This window comes from Gorilla gorilla, chromosome 7 (assembly GCF_029281585.2).
Source record: "Gorilla gorilla gorilla isolate KB3781 chromosome 7, NHGRI_mGorGor1-v2.1_pri, whole genome shotgun sequence".
In the NCBI taxonomy this organism is placed as follows: Eukaryota; Metazoa; Chordata; class Mammalia; order Primates; family Hominidae; genus Gorilla; species Gorilla gorilla.
Genome location: NC_073231.2, coordinates 118,223,006 through 118,239,295, shown reverse-complemented (window position 1 = coordinate 118,239,295; position 16,290 = coordinate 118,223,006). Strand labels below are relative to the sequence as shown.

The following is a 16,290-nucleotide window of genomic DNA, read 5'->3' as shown; positions in this document are numbered from 1 at the left end:
AGCTCTCTATCTTGCTGTTCCTCCCCTGACTCCAAATAGACTATTTTTTTCTCCTTAGATCCTAGGACACCAATATTTTCTTGGATTTTGTTTTGTTTTCTCTTCTACATCTGTAGCTCCTACTTCTATATCTCTTACATGGTCTCCTCTTCCAATTCAATCCATTGTTCAAATATTAGTGTTTATGAGATTCTGTGGCCTTTGTTCATTTCACTTTACTCTCTCTGGGACCTTGTCTAATTCCATGGCTTCAGCTACTTTTATGTGCTAGAGATGTCGAGGACGTAAATCATAATAGACAACCAGAAAACATATTTTTGAATGAGGGACTGAATAAATGATGACATGCAGACCTAAATATCTAACTCAGACCTCTCACCTAAGCTGCAAAACATATGTCCGACTGCCCACTGGACATTTTCAGCTAAACTTCTTGATGGCTTGTCAAATTCAACCTCTAAAACTGACTTCATAGAATTTTCTCAAAACTATAGAAATTTCTCAGTGTTCTCTTTCTCAGAACAACTTCCTCATCCATTAAGTTACACAAGTCAGAAATTTTGATTCTTTTCTGACTCTTACTCGGTACAATGAAATTCGTCAGGTTTGTCTTTCATAAATCTCTTAAACAAATCTATATCTCTCCATCCACACTTTTAGTACCCGAGATCAGATAGCATCACCCTTGTCCCAGGTTCTTATTCTCCTGCAGTCTATTCCCGGTACGTCCAGTAGAGTAACCATCTGAAAGTAAAAATCTAATACTATCATTTTCTTGTATCTAATACCTCAGTTGTCTCCAATCTCCTTAACTCTTTTGACACTGTCGATTATGCCGTTGTGCTCTGTTCTCATTTTGTAACTATTCTATCTGCACTATTTCAGCTCCTTATAAAAACCTAGCTTTATTTTGCCTCTGGACCCTTTGTGCATGTTGTTCTTTCTGCGAGCACTCTCTATGATCTCCTTTTATGTTGCTTATTCTTACTTAACATTTCTGTCTCAACTTAAATACATTTTCTGTGGAAGACCTTCCATGAACTTGAGACAAGGTTAAGTTCTCCATCACATTTCAATGTTACTACTAATTATCTGTAAGCTCATGAGGACAGTGCCAAGTCCATTCTGACAACTAGTACAGTGGAAGTACGTGCTGCACAGTGCTTGGCAGTGTATTCTCAGTAAATATTTTTAGAACGAATCAATGAATACTTGCACAAGTGGAGTTTTGACTATTTTAGAGTTAGCAGGCATAATGAACTACTAAGATGTTTGCAGAAAAACTATGTTATATATCACTTATCCTAGGCAAACACTATTCAAAACCGGACACATATGAATAACACTAAAATCTTTCACTGAGGAAGGACTTTGTTTATTGACTGTACTTTAGAAAACAAAATTTGAGTTTAGCAGCAGGTTTAGCAAACATATAGTGTGTAAAGCATTTGGGGCTTTTAATTTTAAACACGCCAAAAAAAAAACTATCAAGGACTTTTTTCTAATTAACCACTTACATGGATGCTAGTTTTAGACATATCACTGAGTCATAGAAACTTGTAACACACACACACACACACACACATAATATGTGACTTACATTTGAAACTTCATTAAATTTACCTAAAAGCTATCTGGCTACTACACTAGGTTTAAAGCAATGTTTAATATTTTTCTCTGTTGGGCCAAATATGTGTGTGAATAAAGAATTGTATGAATATTCAATAAATCATATATGAGATAAAGTGGGATAATCATTCCTGAAAAGAGGAGAAAAGAAGAAACATTTGGAATGCTGAAAAATTACAATAATATAGAATAATTGAACATTCTTTGGGAATTACCTCAACAAACAATTTGTTATATAAATATTACATGAGAATTTCCCACTCTTTGTGGGAAAGAGTGGATTCATTTGTTTGTTTGTTTATATTAGCAGGGTCTATTGGAGAATTCCAGTGCAGCTACATTCAAAATTAATGGTGCTAGTTATCAAGAAAAGGGAAATATTTATGTAATAAGCCATGGGGGAAAATACGTTGGTTACATTATTGTATCAATTTACAGCATGATTATCATGATTTTATATAATCTAAAGTAAAATGGAATTTGAACAGTTATATGATAGATGCCTAGTTTTAATGATTGGAAATTCGTTACCTCGTGAAGCTATTCCATTGCCATGATGGACAACTATATCTAATGCAAAGTTACTCTGAAAACTGAATCAGTAGTTACCTCTTTTAAAATCTTTAGTTGGGCCGGGCGCGGTGGCTCACGCCTGTAATCCCAGCACTTTTGGGGGCCGAGGCGGGCGGATTACGAGGTCAGGAGATTGAGACCATCCTGGCTAACATAGTGAAACCCCGTCTCTACTAAAAATACAAAAAATTAGCCGGGCGTGGTGGCGGGCGCCTGTAGTCCCAGCTACTCGGGAGGCTGAGGCAGGAGAATGACGTGAACCCGGGAGACAGAGGTTGCAGTGAGCTGAGATCGCGCCACTGCACTCCATCCTGGGCGACAGAGCGAGACTCTGTCTAAAAAAGAAAAAAAAATCTTTAGTTGGCTTTCATGTGTCTTCTGTCATAGTGAGTACTCGATCATGTATTTGAGTCCCTTAACAAATCTCATAGCATTGTCTGCCAGTTCTTCTGGCCAAATTCTGCTTCTACACTCTTTATATTTTTATTATGCCAAACTACATTCACAATGTACCTCGAATCCCAGTGGCAAATTATATTACATCTCTCTGGCTGCTGTAACAAATTACCATGAGTTTTATAGTTACAAACAACAGATTTTTTTTTTTTTCCTCATAGCGCTGGAAGCAAGAAGTCCAAAATCAGCTTTACTGCACTGAAATTGAGATGCTGGCAGAACCTCTCCTCCCTCGTCCCTGCCCACTTCAGGGTCTCAGGAATGACAGCATCTCTTCCTTGTTTTTTTCCAGCTTCTAGTGGCTGCTGGCACTTGGATTCTGGCCACATCACTCCAATTTCTGCCTCCGTGTTCACATCGTCTTCTCTTCTATGAATGTCGAATCTCCTTTGGCCTCTTTTCCCCTTTCTCAAGATTCTTAAATTAAGCTCATCTGAAAGACCCTTTTCCATATACGGTAGTATTTAGAGGTTCCAGAGATCAGAACCTGATATCTCCAGAAGCCATTATTCAGCTATATACACTAGACACATGTATCCAGAAGTAAACTGACTTTCTTTCTCCCACCTAGGCAATAGATTTTCCTGGAGATGTCTAAATTTTTGCTCTTGCTACCCCACTACTCTCAATAACAGAAAAGAAAATAAATTATTCTCAAATTTTTCCTTTCACTTCCTCCCCTATTCAAATCACACAAAATTTAATAACTTCCTCTACAGCAACACATGTGACATCTGGGTTCCCATTTTTACTACTCCTGCCTCCAATACACTTGAGTCTCTCATTGTGTTTTACTGCAATACATATTGAAATATTACTGAAATAGATATTGAAATTGTCTTTTCACTTTTACTTTCTTCACCCAGTGCAGTGCTGTACTTAGAGCACTGTCTTAATCATGTTCTTCCTCCGACTTCTGAAACCTTCATTGGAAAACTGAAGATATCACCACGTCTTGAAGTGCATAGTTGCTATGCTGGGGTTTAGTTTTTTATTGAGTTTCTCCCCTGATCTTCCTCTTAGCTAAGATTTATTGAGTCTTTACTACATGCAGGGTGCCTTATACGAATTAACTAATTTAATTTTTACAATGAATTTATGAATTTGATACCCTTATGACAATAATTTATGTAAATAATCTGAGGTACAGAAAGATGAACAACTTTCCTTGAATGATATGCCCATGAGGAGAGGGAGCCAGGAAGTTGCAAACCTAGGCTCTTTGATTCTAAGTTCTCTTGTATTTAGCTACTGTACTCTACTCTTTTGAACTTTTTTATTCTTTCTCTAACTTTTCATGTATATTTATTCTTATGTGAATACCCCCCACTGTAGCTAAAGAAGATTACTCATGGTCCACTAAATCTAGCTTATGGTTTGACTCCTTTTACATTGTTAGACACTCAATAATTTCCTTCAGTGGAATAACTCAATATCTTCAGCTTAGCCCAAATGTCAACTCCTGCGTGAATCTTCACATTTTTTAAAAAGCTGAATGCAGTATTTTCTTCCTCTGAATTGAAGGAAAGGGAAATTTAGATATGAAGAGGGAATTGATAATTGTTTAAGGAGGTGGTGGTTATACTACAATCATACGGCTTTACTTCTGGTCTTCTTCCTATCTTAGAACATTGCCACTGGGTCTGATGCCAATCATACAGGCAGGGTATCTATTGCCATGTGGCACTCACCCCTGGAAACAGGCACCAGCATTCACTTGCATGGAAGAATAATGATGGGCTATTTTGCAGATAATAAATTTTTAATGAGTGAAATTGTTGTAATTATTTAGTGAATGAGTGCAGTGCCTACATTTTTAACAGATTTTAGCTTAAAAAACTTTTAATAAAATTATTCCTTTCCTTCCTCTAAAACTACAAAAAGTTTAATAAAGAAATAGCAAAATAGGTGGCATCCATAGTTGTGAGGGTCCTGTGGGTTCTTGCAAAAGCTCAAGCTGTGCCAAGTGATGTGCAATAAAGTAACACATGCATCTTTCTTTAAATAAACTGTAATAGACAGGAGAGAATTAAACCTCCCCAGTATTTCCCTTCTCAACTTTAAGGACCTTCACTGTGACGTAGTTACTATAACTCTATTCATTAAAATAAATTTTTAAAAATTCATTTGAATTAATTACAAAATATCATTTTTTGTGTCATCCATACTGAAACTTATTAAAAATATGCGTGTTAAAAATTTTTAAATAAAAGGAAGAGAAGAAATTGAGCAAAGTTATTCAAGGAAAGGATAAATTAAAAGTATCCAGAAATAAACCTGGTTTTAAAAAGGTATATTATAAGGTCCTGTAGGCTTGTAGACCACAGATCGGGTTTTCCTAATAGCTACAAGCAAATTAGAAAACTCAAATCAGTACATATACATAAAAATTCACCAATTGTTTTGAACATGCATTGAGATTCCTGGCACTGAGTCATTAGAATAGCTCAAATCTTTTGAAAAGAGAATGTTCTGAGATAGTGACAGACATTGCTCTGGTTATACCCACAATGAACATTGGTCGGTGCTTCAAAGGCTTTTCTATATAAAAATCAGCTCGCGTAAGCCAGTGCAATAATGGAAAAAATCAGTTCTGTTAAAAACCCTTCTATGAAGGGTCACAATTATGTGGTCCAGGATTTGAACTCTCTTTTCCAAGGGGGATTGGTTGACTATAGTTATGTGTATCTGGTTAGAAATGTGTATTCTTACCTGTAATTATTATTTCACAGGTGCAAGTTGTTAGCTTTGCTACAGAACATAATTGGGATTCTCTGGACTTTTATGATGGGGGAGACAACAATGCTCCAAGACTTGGAAGCTATTCAGGTAAATAAGAGAGCTGAGCTTAATTAAAATACAGATATAATTAGGAATATAAAAAAAATTAAAGAGCTATCTACAACTCTTACTTGGTAGTTTTAATTTGCTTTTTACAAACTATACACAAAGATACAAGGACTGAAGTTTAAAAGATTTAAAGATGATATCAATATTGATATTTAAAACCTTATTACATTCTTACCAATTCTTCCTATATTTGTGTAATTATTTATTGATGGTTTTATGTTACTGGTAATATTTTCAGCTGAGTTGGGGTTCAGGAATAGTATGTACGCTCTTTTCCTTAAAAGAAAAGGACGAACAATAATAATTAAAAATTAGACTGTGCTTTGAATTGTGTGCTATGAAGTCATGAAAATAACCAGGTAAATGCTACAAGGTACTGTTAAGTGAGAATAAAGAGAATACAGAATTATTTCTATGAAATGAATAAAATTATATAAAATTAGTGTATACATGTTTAACAAGACCAGAAGTAAACAAAATAGAAGTCTTATATTTTTATATAAGATGTTGACTTGTTTTTAAAATCTGTTAGATTTATTAAGGTTTTTATTTTTTGAGATGTAGTCTCGCTCTGTCTCCCAGGCTGGAGTGCAGTGGTGAGATCTCAGCTCACTGCAACCTCTGCCTCCTGGGTCCAAGCGATTCTCCTGCCTCAGCCTCCAGAGTAGCTGGGATTACAGACATGCATCACTACGCCCAGCTAAGTTTTGTATTTTTTGGTAGAGACGGGGTTTCGCTATGTTGGCCAGGCGGGTCGTGAACTTCTGACTTCAGGTGATCCACCTGCCTTGGCCTCCCAAAGTGCTGAGATTACAGGTGTGAACCACAACACCCAGCCAGATTTATTGAGGTTTAAAAGGTAATTTATGCAATAATTTAAAAGCTTCTTTTGACATATAGAAGTTAAAATAAAAAGTTTTACTTTGTTAATTTTTACTATTATACTTTTTAAACTCTAGAAATATAAATATAGCTAACATATTAACTTACTCAATTCAGATATGCTGAAATAAATTTGAATGGCTTTAAGCTTTTAAGAGATTTTTAAATGGACTTGTGGAACCACTTACTTATCATCACCAATGAGGAAAAGAAAGAAATATCTGGAGCAAGAGTGATTTGATTTAAACATGAACAATTTAGATTTAGATAGAAATCTTAGAAAAATCGCACACAATTTTAGCACACTTTTATTTGTAATAGGTTAGGGGTAATACTTTATTAGTATTATTATTAATTTTTTTTTTTTTTTTTTTTTTTGCATTTTAGAGACAGGGTCTGGCTCTATTGCCCAGACTTTGGTGCAGTGGTGCAATCATAGCTCACTGCAGCCTTGAATTCTTGGGCTCAAGTAATCCATCTGTTTCAGCTTCCTGAGTAGCTGGGACTGCAGTCACATACCACAACCCCAATTAATTTTTATTTTATTTTTTTTTTAGAGCCGAGGTCTCGCTATGTTGCCTAGGCTGGTTTCCAACTCATGGCCTCAAGAGATCCTCCTGTCTTACAGCCTCCTGATTAGCTGGGATTGTAATCCCATGATTATTACATGAGCCACCATACCCATCTGTAATACTTTTAAAATAATAATATAATGATAATATGAGTGATAAATAACAGCTGTTGATTACTAAGTGCTAGCTCTGTGTGACATTTGCCATGCATTTCCTTATTTGATCTTTCTAGCAGACCTGGTAGGTAATTGAGGCTTAGAGAGATTAAGTTGCCTGAGGTTGTACAACTAATGTTAGAATGAGATTGGGACCCAGCTGGTGTGACTCCAGAATTAGAGCTCTTAATCAATAACATCCTGTAAGACCTTTTAAGTTTCTGTTTATCCCTGTCTTCAGTGGTTGCTGTTATCACACTATGGCCAGGAAAGAAGCAAGTGTGTGCTCTGTAATAAATTCTTTCTGTTCTTCCATAGAAGACATCAGGGGTGAGGTCCACAAAGTTGTGCAAAGCAAATGTAAAGAAAGTAGTTACTTATAAAGAAATGTTTGTAATGACCTCAACTCATATGCTTGTTGAACTTTGTCTTAAGATGTAGAATTAGCGCTTGTTTATTTTCATGCTTGCCATTTGAAACTGCTAGAGGTGGAGTCAAAGATCTTAAACTCTTTGCTCAATAGCACAGTCAAGAAATAATTGATTCAAGCAGATACTTTATATTTTTAAGCTCAATAACTTAATAAAATAAATTTGATCTCCTTCAGAAGTCCAGAAAAACATTATTATAATGCATTTGCTAAAAGACAAGAGTAACAGTAGTTCATAATTGGAATTTTTTTGAAAGCTGACTACCGGCTTTGCTGTCAGGGTATAAGAAACATTAAGGCACTTGACCTGGTATAGAATAATCTATCTATCTAGCTGTCTAACTTTAATTCATTATTAAAAGGAAATCAATGACTGTATTATCTGACTCATAAAAAGTTGTTACTTTGCAAAGTTCAAAATTAAGCTTATTATTTATTCTTTTTTAGTTTGCAAACTGTGTTTTATTCATATTTTGTGTTTCTTTTTAATTAGTTCACCAATCTGGTACATACAGGCAGTTAAAACTGGTTATCACTTTGATAATCAGAAGCCTCTGGTATAACACAGTCTTCAAAAAAACATATTGGAAAACAGAGAGAATACAGAGTAATAATCTCTTTGAAAGCAATCATTGCAAACATTCATATTTCTAACAGAATATAACTTTACATATATATGTATTTATTGTTTATTATTAGCTTGTGCACGGAATACTGAAATCCACATGAAATTCAACATTTATTTTCGGTGAACATGTCAAACGTATAGCTTTAACTTTCACAAGCTCTTTTTGCTCCTACCTATTTTTAGGAAGCAATCTAAAGCCATCTCAAGTGGTCTGTCTTCTTGGAAACAGGAACAGTATATTGAAAGAGGATTGTGAGAAAAATATTTCTATTAAATTTTTTTTTGAAAAACAACTTGAATAATGCATATTTTTAGTGGTAATCTATTGGCTGATTAGTAAACTTACTTAATTTTATTATAGTACTTATTATGTGGTCATTGACTTGCCTTCTCATATATCATTTCAGGAACAACAATACCCCATCTTTTGAATAGTACGTCTAATAATCTGTATCTAAATTTTCAATCAGACATCAGTGTTTCTGCTGCAGGATTTCATCTTGAATACACAGGTAAAAATAATATCATGTGCCATTCAAAAAGGTTAAGAACAAGTTTATATTAATTAAAAATATTTTTGTTGATATGTGTATATTATAGCAACTTTCTCAAAGAAAACATTGTCTTATTTTCTTGAAAGTTTGAAGTATTACTTCAGTTCAATTGCAAAATTACATGAATAAAGTTTTAATGGTTTCACAAGAATTTACAAGTTTTTTTGTTGTTGAGTAAGAATAATTAATGTGAAATCTACCCTCTCAACAAATGTTTAAGTGTGCAATATTGTATTAACTATAAGTCCAATATTATGCAACAGATCTCTAAAGCTTACTCATTTTGCATGACTGAAACTTTATACCCATTGAACCACAGCTCTTCATTTCCCCCTCTCCCTATCCCCTGACAACCACTGTTCTACTCCATTTTGGGTCTATTTTAGATTTCCCATGGAAGTGGAATCATGAAGTATTTATCCTCCTGTGATTGGTTTATTTTACTGTGTAATGTCCTCCAGGTTCATCTGGATGTCCTTTGGTCTGTATATCTGTTTTTATCCAGTACTACACTGTTTTGGTAACCATATCTTTGTAATATATAATCAAGAATTGTGACCCCAACAGTTTTGTTCTTCTTGCTCCAGAATTCTTTGGCTGTTCAAGATCTTTTGTGGTTCCATACGCATCTTAGTACTTTTTTTATTTTTGGAAAAACTGGTCACAGATTTTGATAAGCATCTAGTTGAATCTGTAGGTTGCTTTGTGTAGTATGGACATTTTAACATTATTAAATATTCCAATCCATAAAATGGGATGTATTTCTAGTTATTTGTGTCTTCTGTATCTTTTCTCATCACTATTTAGTAGCTTTTCAGGTTTTTTGGTTTTTGTTTGAGATGGAGTTTCACTCTTGTTGCCCAGGCTAGAATGGAATGGCATGATCTTGGCTCACTGCAACCTCCGCCTCCTGGGTTCAAGCGATTCTTTTGCCTCAGCCTCCCAAGTAGCTGGGATTACTTATGCCCAACACCACACCCAGCTAATTTTATATTTTTAGTACAGACAGGGTTTCACCATGTTGGTCAGGCTGGTATCGAACTCCTGACCTCAGGTGATCCACCCACCTTGACTTCCCAAAATTTTGGGATTACAGGCGTGAGCCACCACGTCCCGCCTACTATTTTGTAGTTTTTAGAGTGCAAGTCTTTCACCTCCTTGGTTAAGTTTATTCTAAAGTATTTTATTATTTTTCATGCTATTGTAAATGGTATTATTTCCTTAATTTCCTTTTAGGATAGTTTATTTTTAGTATATAGAAATACAACTGATTCTTTGCATGTTAATTTTGTATCTTGCAACTTTACTGATTCATTTACTAGTTCTAACAGTTTTTTTAATGGAATCTCTTCAACATTACTGATACATAATAATTATTCATATTTCTGGGATACATGTGATGTTTTTGTACATGTATACAATATGTAGTGATTAAATCAGGGTAATTGTATTATCATTCATAACCTCAAGTATTTATCGTTTATTTATATTGGGAACATTTCAAATCTTTCTTCTCATTATTTTAAAGTATACAATAAATTACCATTAACTCTAGTCACCTTGCTTATCAAACATCAGAATTTATTATTTCTATCTAACTGTATTTTTGAACCCATTAACCAACCTCTCTTCATCCCTGCCTTCCAAGTCAGCCTCTGGTAATCATCATTCTACTCTACCTCCATGAGATCAACTTTTTTAGCTTCCACATATGCGTGAGAATATGCAATATCTCTTTTCTTTGCCTGTCTCATTTCACTTAACGTAACATCCTCTAATTCCACTCATGTTGCTGCAAGTTAACAGGATTTCAATTTTGTGGATGAATAGTACTCCATTGTCATGTATACCACATTTTCCTTATCCGTTCATCCATTGATGGACACAGGTTGATTCCGTGTCTTCACTATTGTGAATACTGCTGCAATAAACATGGGAGTGGAGGGATCTCTTTGATATACTGATTTTGTCTTTTGGATATATCCGGCAGTGAGATTGTTGGATCTTATATAGTTCTATTTTCTGTTTTTTTTCTTTTTTTTAATGAAACCTCCCTACTATTGTTTATAATACCTTGACTAATTTACATTCTCGCCAACAATGTATAAGAGTTCCCTTTTCTCCCTTTTTTTTTTGTGTGTGTTTGATAATATCCACTTTAACTGGGGCAAGATGACACCTCAGTGTGGTCCGTGGAGTCTTCATGTTGTTCTGCATTTAGGATTTTATCATCTGCAGACAGGGACAATTTTAATTCTTCCTTTTTCACTTGGATGCCTTTTATTTCTATTTCTTATCTAATTCCTCTGGCTAGGACTTCCAGTAGTATTTTGATTAGAAGTGGACAGAGTGGATATCTTTACCTTGTTCCTGATGATAAAGAAAAAGCTTTTTGTTTTTTACCATTGAGTATGATGTTAGTTATGGGCTTTTCATATATGGTCTTTATTATGTTGAGGTAAATTTCTTATATACCTAGTTTTTTGAGAGTTTTTAATAATGAAATGGTGTCAAATACATTCAAATACTTTTTTTTGCATTCATTGATACAATTATGTGCCTTGTATTCTTCACTCTGTTAGTGTAATATATCACATTTATTGATTTCTATACATTTGGCCATTGTTGCATCCCAGGAATAAATTCCTCTTAGTTGTGGTATATGATTTTTTTTTTTTTTTTTTTTTTTTTGAGACAGAGTCTCGCTCTGTCGCCCAGGCTGGAGTGCAGTGGTGCAATCTCGGCTCACTGCAAGCTCCGCCTCCCGGGTTCACACCATTCTCCTGCCTCAGCCTCCCGAGTAGCTGGGACTACAGGCGCCCGCCACTGCGCCCGGCTAATTTTTTGTATTTTTAGTAGAGATGGGGTTTCACCGTGGTCTCGATCTCCTGACCTCGTGATCCACCCACCTCGGCCTCCCAAAGTGCTGGGATTACAGGCGTGAGCCACCGCGCCCGGCCGGTATATGATTTTTTTAAACATGCTGCTAGATTTGGCTTACTATCATGTTGTTGAGGATTTTTGCATCCATATTCAAAAGGGATACTGGATTATACTTTTCTTTTCTTGTGGTGTCTTTGGCTTTGGTATTAGGGCAGGGCTGACTGCAATAAACAAGTTTGGACATATTTTCCCCTCTTCAATTTTTTTTGAAGAGTTTGAGAAGGATTGATGTTAATTCTTTAAGTGTAAGGTAGAATTCACCAGTGTAGCCATCTGGTGCTGTGCCTTTCTTTGTTGGGAGGATTTTGTTAACTGATTCAATCTTTTCACTAGTTATGGGACCATGTAGATTTTATGTTTCCTTAAAATTTAGTCTTGGTAACTTTTATATTTCTAGGAATTTTTTCATTTTTCTGGGTTATTCAATTTTTCAGTGTGTAATTGTTCATAGTAGTCTCTTATTCTTTTAATTTCTGTGGCATCAATCGTAATGCCTACTTTTTTATTATAAGTGTTTTTAAATTGCGAAAAAGGAACTAGATGCTGTAGAAATTTTAAAACTGGAATTAAAGTGGCTACTCTAGACATAGAAAATGTACATTCATCTCCCAAATTCCTGCAAAACTTTTCATCATAAAAATAGATTAGTTCTCCTGTTAAACAACTATATGAAACATTGTGTCATTTCACACATAAAATTATCACAGATGTAATTAGGTGAGTGTTTGGGTAACTGTGTTTTTTCTTACACTCTACTTAAAATGCAAGCTCCAGAAGACAAAAATCTTTCATAGCAGTTTACCATATCCTTTTAGAGTGTTTTTGTGTCTTTAACACTGAGTATAGATCCTGAAACTTACCAAACAATTAAAATATACTTGTTGAATGAGTAAATGAATAAATGGACATAGCACCTAGAGGTAGAAGATAATGAACATATAATGTTGGTATATATATCATTAACATTAGTATACCTACACTGATGCTGGTGTCCATAATGGGGTTTAGAATCTAGGTGTGCGTATGTTTTGTAATTGTGCTGGCTTCTGCTTCCCACTGAGTATTAGCTCCTCAACATCACCTCATTCAGGCCACTTAGTTCCTCACTGAAACACCATTACCTAAACTGGAAGTTTTGATTGACGTGAAACTCTCAGTGGGAGCGAACAGCAGCTGCAATTGATAAGCATGTGCTAAATAAATATAGTTAATTAATTTTTTACTTTTTTGGTTTTATAATGAAGTTTACTTTTCAGTTATTGCTAACTTCAGATACAATAAATGTATTACTGTAATGCAAATACATGTTAAATCCATAAGACAAAATTTATTCATTCATTCTTTGTTCAACCAGCAAATATTTTGAACACCTACCATATGTCAGGCACTATGCTCGACATAGAAAATGTGAAGATAGACATGTCACAGTATCTTTCTTTGAAGAGTCTAGTAGAAGATTCAGAAAGATAAAGCAATATTACAGTGCTTTGAATACAGTAATAGATATATTTGTGGTAGATCACCCAAAAGCAATAAATAATCAGCTACATTTAGGAAATTCAGGGAATACTTCAAACAGGAGGTGACACTTGGGGTGAGTCTTAAAATATAAGTAGGAGTTTTACAGTTAAGCAAGAAGGGGTGGATAGATTCAGCAGAGGAAACTTCATGTTCAGACAGAGCTATGAAATATGCCACATTAGGGAAAATTCAAACTATTTCAGTCGGGTTGGTATATAAGATTTGAGGGCATGGCAGTAACTAAGGCTGCTTATATAAGCATGACTACTCCTGAAAGGTATAGGATGTCGTAATGAGAAATTTGACTTTGTTATAGGTGGCACAGGTCAAAAGCAGCATATGTTTTGATAGTCATTCATAATACAGACCATTAAATTATAATAAACCACAAGTAAATTGATGAAACTTTAAAAAGACTCTTGTGTACAACTTTTACATTTCTAAAATATATTGCTGAATGCAAAAATCCTTTATTTGTATGAGATAATATATGATCATTAATATTTAACAAGATGATATAGTTATATATAATATTTTTTAAACTGTTCTTTTAGTTAGAAATTCTTATTTTTAATAAATGAGAAAAATTGAGCTATATCCTAAGTAACACATAATAGGTGCTAATAATACATAGTATCTTGCCTTTTAGAACAGAGAATTGCAGGTTTGACTGCTCTTCCTAAGGGAAATCAATAACTAGTCACATTAAATCTCACAATTTTAGGTCTTGGAAACCAACATCTTTGACAGGAAAGACATACTAGTTATAATTTAAGCATTTAAAATCATGATCTTTAATGTAGAAAGTAATGTTGAGTGCCTATGTGAAGGACACTCTGCTTAGAACTGTAGGGGAATTGGGAGATGAATGAGACAAATCTCTTTTCTAATTGAGTGAAAACTTTATTACATGGAATATGTTTTTCCCTGTACTGTATTTGTGACTGTTTACCCAATTAAGTTATAACTTGTTATTTCTATAAAACAAGCAATCAAAGAAAGCCACTGTCCTCTAAATTAATTATCTGAATCAAACTAAAAAATGTAAGAAAGAATTTACTATTGGTAATGAATGAGCATAAGAACAAATGATGCATTGGTGTGTTTTATGTGCAGTTGCTTTAAATAATAACACTACCAACTCTCCTAATGGTCCAGAGGCTATTCAAAGTGAATGGCATTTAATCTGTTAGTTTGAATTCACATAATCTAGATGTTCGCAAAGCGATGCTTTGGGTTCAAAATGATCCCTAGACACTTCTTAAGAGTCGTTAGCTATCTAGATTCTTCACCTAAGAGAAAAATAAACAAACAAAACATAGAGCAGGATATTTATGCAATCTGTGAAATGTGTTAACTGTATTTTTCAAAAACCACAAGGTGACAACCTATTAGAAGATGATATTATAATCAGCAACTTTTTAAAGCATTGTGTTGATAGGCCTTAACTAAGACATCAAAGCATTTGCTGAATGCTTCCTTTTAAATGGAACATTATTATTTGAAAACTTCCTGAATTAAAGTAAATATAATTAAAAATACCAGCACTACCAAAAGCCTTTAAAGATATAGAAAAATAATAATTTTATCAAATCATAATTTAGTAGAAGTTAACTCTCCATGTAGACAAAGACCTTTCTTTTTTGAAGAAATTTAATAAATACCTTACTAAATGGTACACTTGACTACATTGGTCACATAAAAATACTACAGTTGCAGGTGCTATTTTTAAACAAAGTCAGTGGCCCTAAATTAAAATTATAATTATAAATAGAAAACTGAAAGGATACAGATAAATAGATGTGAAAAAGAGAGTTACAGGATATGGAAAAAGAGAGGTAATAGGGGAGAGGGACTGATAAAGAGAGGTGAGAAAAAGATACATTTTGTTGACAGTGGGGAGATCTGTGCCAAAGGATAACTAACATTCTTTTAATCAATTTTTAAAATTTTATGTTTCTTGTTTGCAAATCTACTGTCTAATCAGTAAGGACATTAACATAATATTTGCTAAGTATTGAGTTTAAATTCAGGAGAATGGTGGGAGATCGAACAAGAAAATTTAAAGACTAAGTATTGCCTTACAGAATTAAAAATACTAATAAATTCTGCCCTGGTCTTTAAGGACAAACGTATAAAACAAGCCATGGCAGCATTTTTGGCTGCATTGCTAAGAACAGATTGAATAACAGTTAAAATGTGTTTGGTGGATCAAGTGCTACATAGAGCAGCTGTGGTTTAGAACAATATCCAGCAGGGCAATCAGAAAGGCTGACTATTCACTCAGTTGCACACTGTAGAGTATTACTCCCAGAAACTCCAGAGAATACAGTGCCCTCTACCCAAGCACCACATCGATTCCCACCCGCCCAATAATCTATTTTGCTTATGAAAAGAGCATCTTAATTTCTGTCAAGTTTCAAAAAAGGTAGGCTTCTCTTGGTAGAGAAACATCCCTTTTTGTGATAATTAAAGAATCTGTTCATTTGTGAAGGCAGATTTTAATAACTAGATATAGAAATTCTGAAGAACTCCTTATGTATTTTAAGGTGCCTCAAAATACTGGTTGAGATATACAGCCTCTGGAAGAGAAAACTGTGTTTTTTAATGCATGTTAATAAGGACTAAATGGATTTTTTTTTAAATATCTAATTTTAGGTACTTGAGATAAGCAAAATACTTAAACAACTGGGTACTGGGAAAAAATGATATTGCGTGTGAGTGGTGTGTGTGTGTGTAAACAGGGTGGGCATATTAACTTTTTCCTATCAAGGAGACACCTATGTCACTGCACATTTTTGGGTATTTCATTTGTGACAGTCTCTAAGATGAAAGTTCTGCCCACTGGGTAACATAAGGGAAGAATCACAATGGGGAAATCACAGTCTATAATCACACTATGAATACCAGCAACAGATGCAGAACACTTTAAGGTTTTCTATAAAAAAGGATAGTGTTTATTTTTTTCATCCAAGAAAGTAGACTCTTACTATATTCCTAAAGGAGTATTTTAAATAGTGAAGGTTTCAGGAAACATGGCAGGTGTTCTTTCTTAGTAAATGGAAATTTGGCTGAGATTCCTCCCAGCAAGTGAGTG

The 16,290-nt window shown here is 34.4% G+C and overlaps 1 protein-coding gene across 3 annotated transcripts in view; it reads left to right on the top strand.

Moving 5' to 3' along the window:
• The window catches only part of CSMD3 (CUB and Sushi multiple domains 3), a 1,204,746-nt gene that overhangs the window by 1,038,719 nt on the left and 149,737 nt on the right, over nt 1-16,290 (top strand). For all 3 annotated transcript variants that reach the window (XM_019032923.3, XM_031014090.3, XM_019032924.3), the window contains 2 exons: nt 5,391-5,487; nt 8,583-8,687. In XM_019032923.3, coding sequence (XP_018888468.2) covers nt 5,391-5,487; nt 8,583-8,687 — 202 coding nt within the window. The remainder of the gene's footprint in view (nt 1-5,390; nt 5,488-8,582; nt 8,688-16,290) is intronic.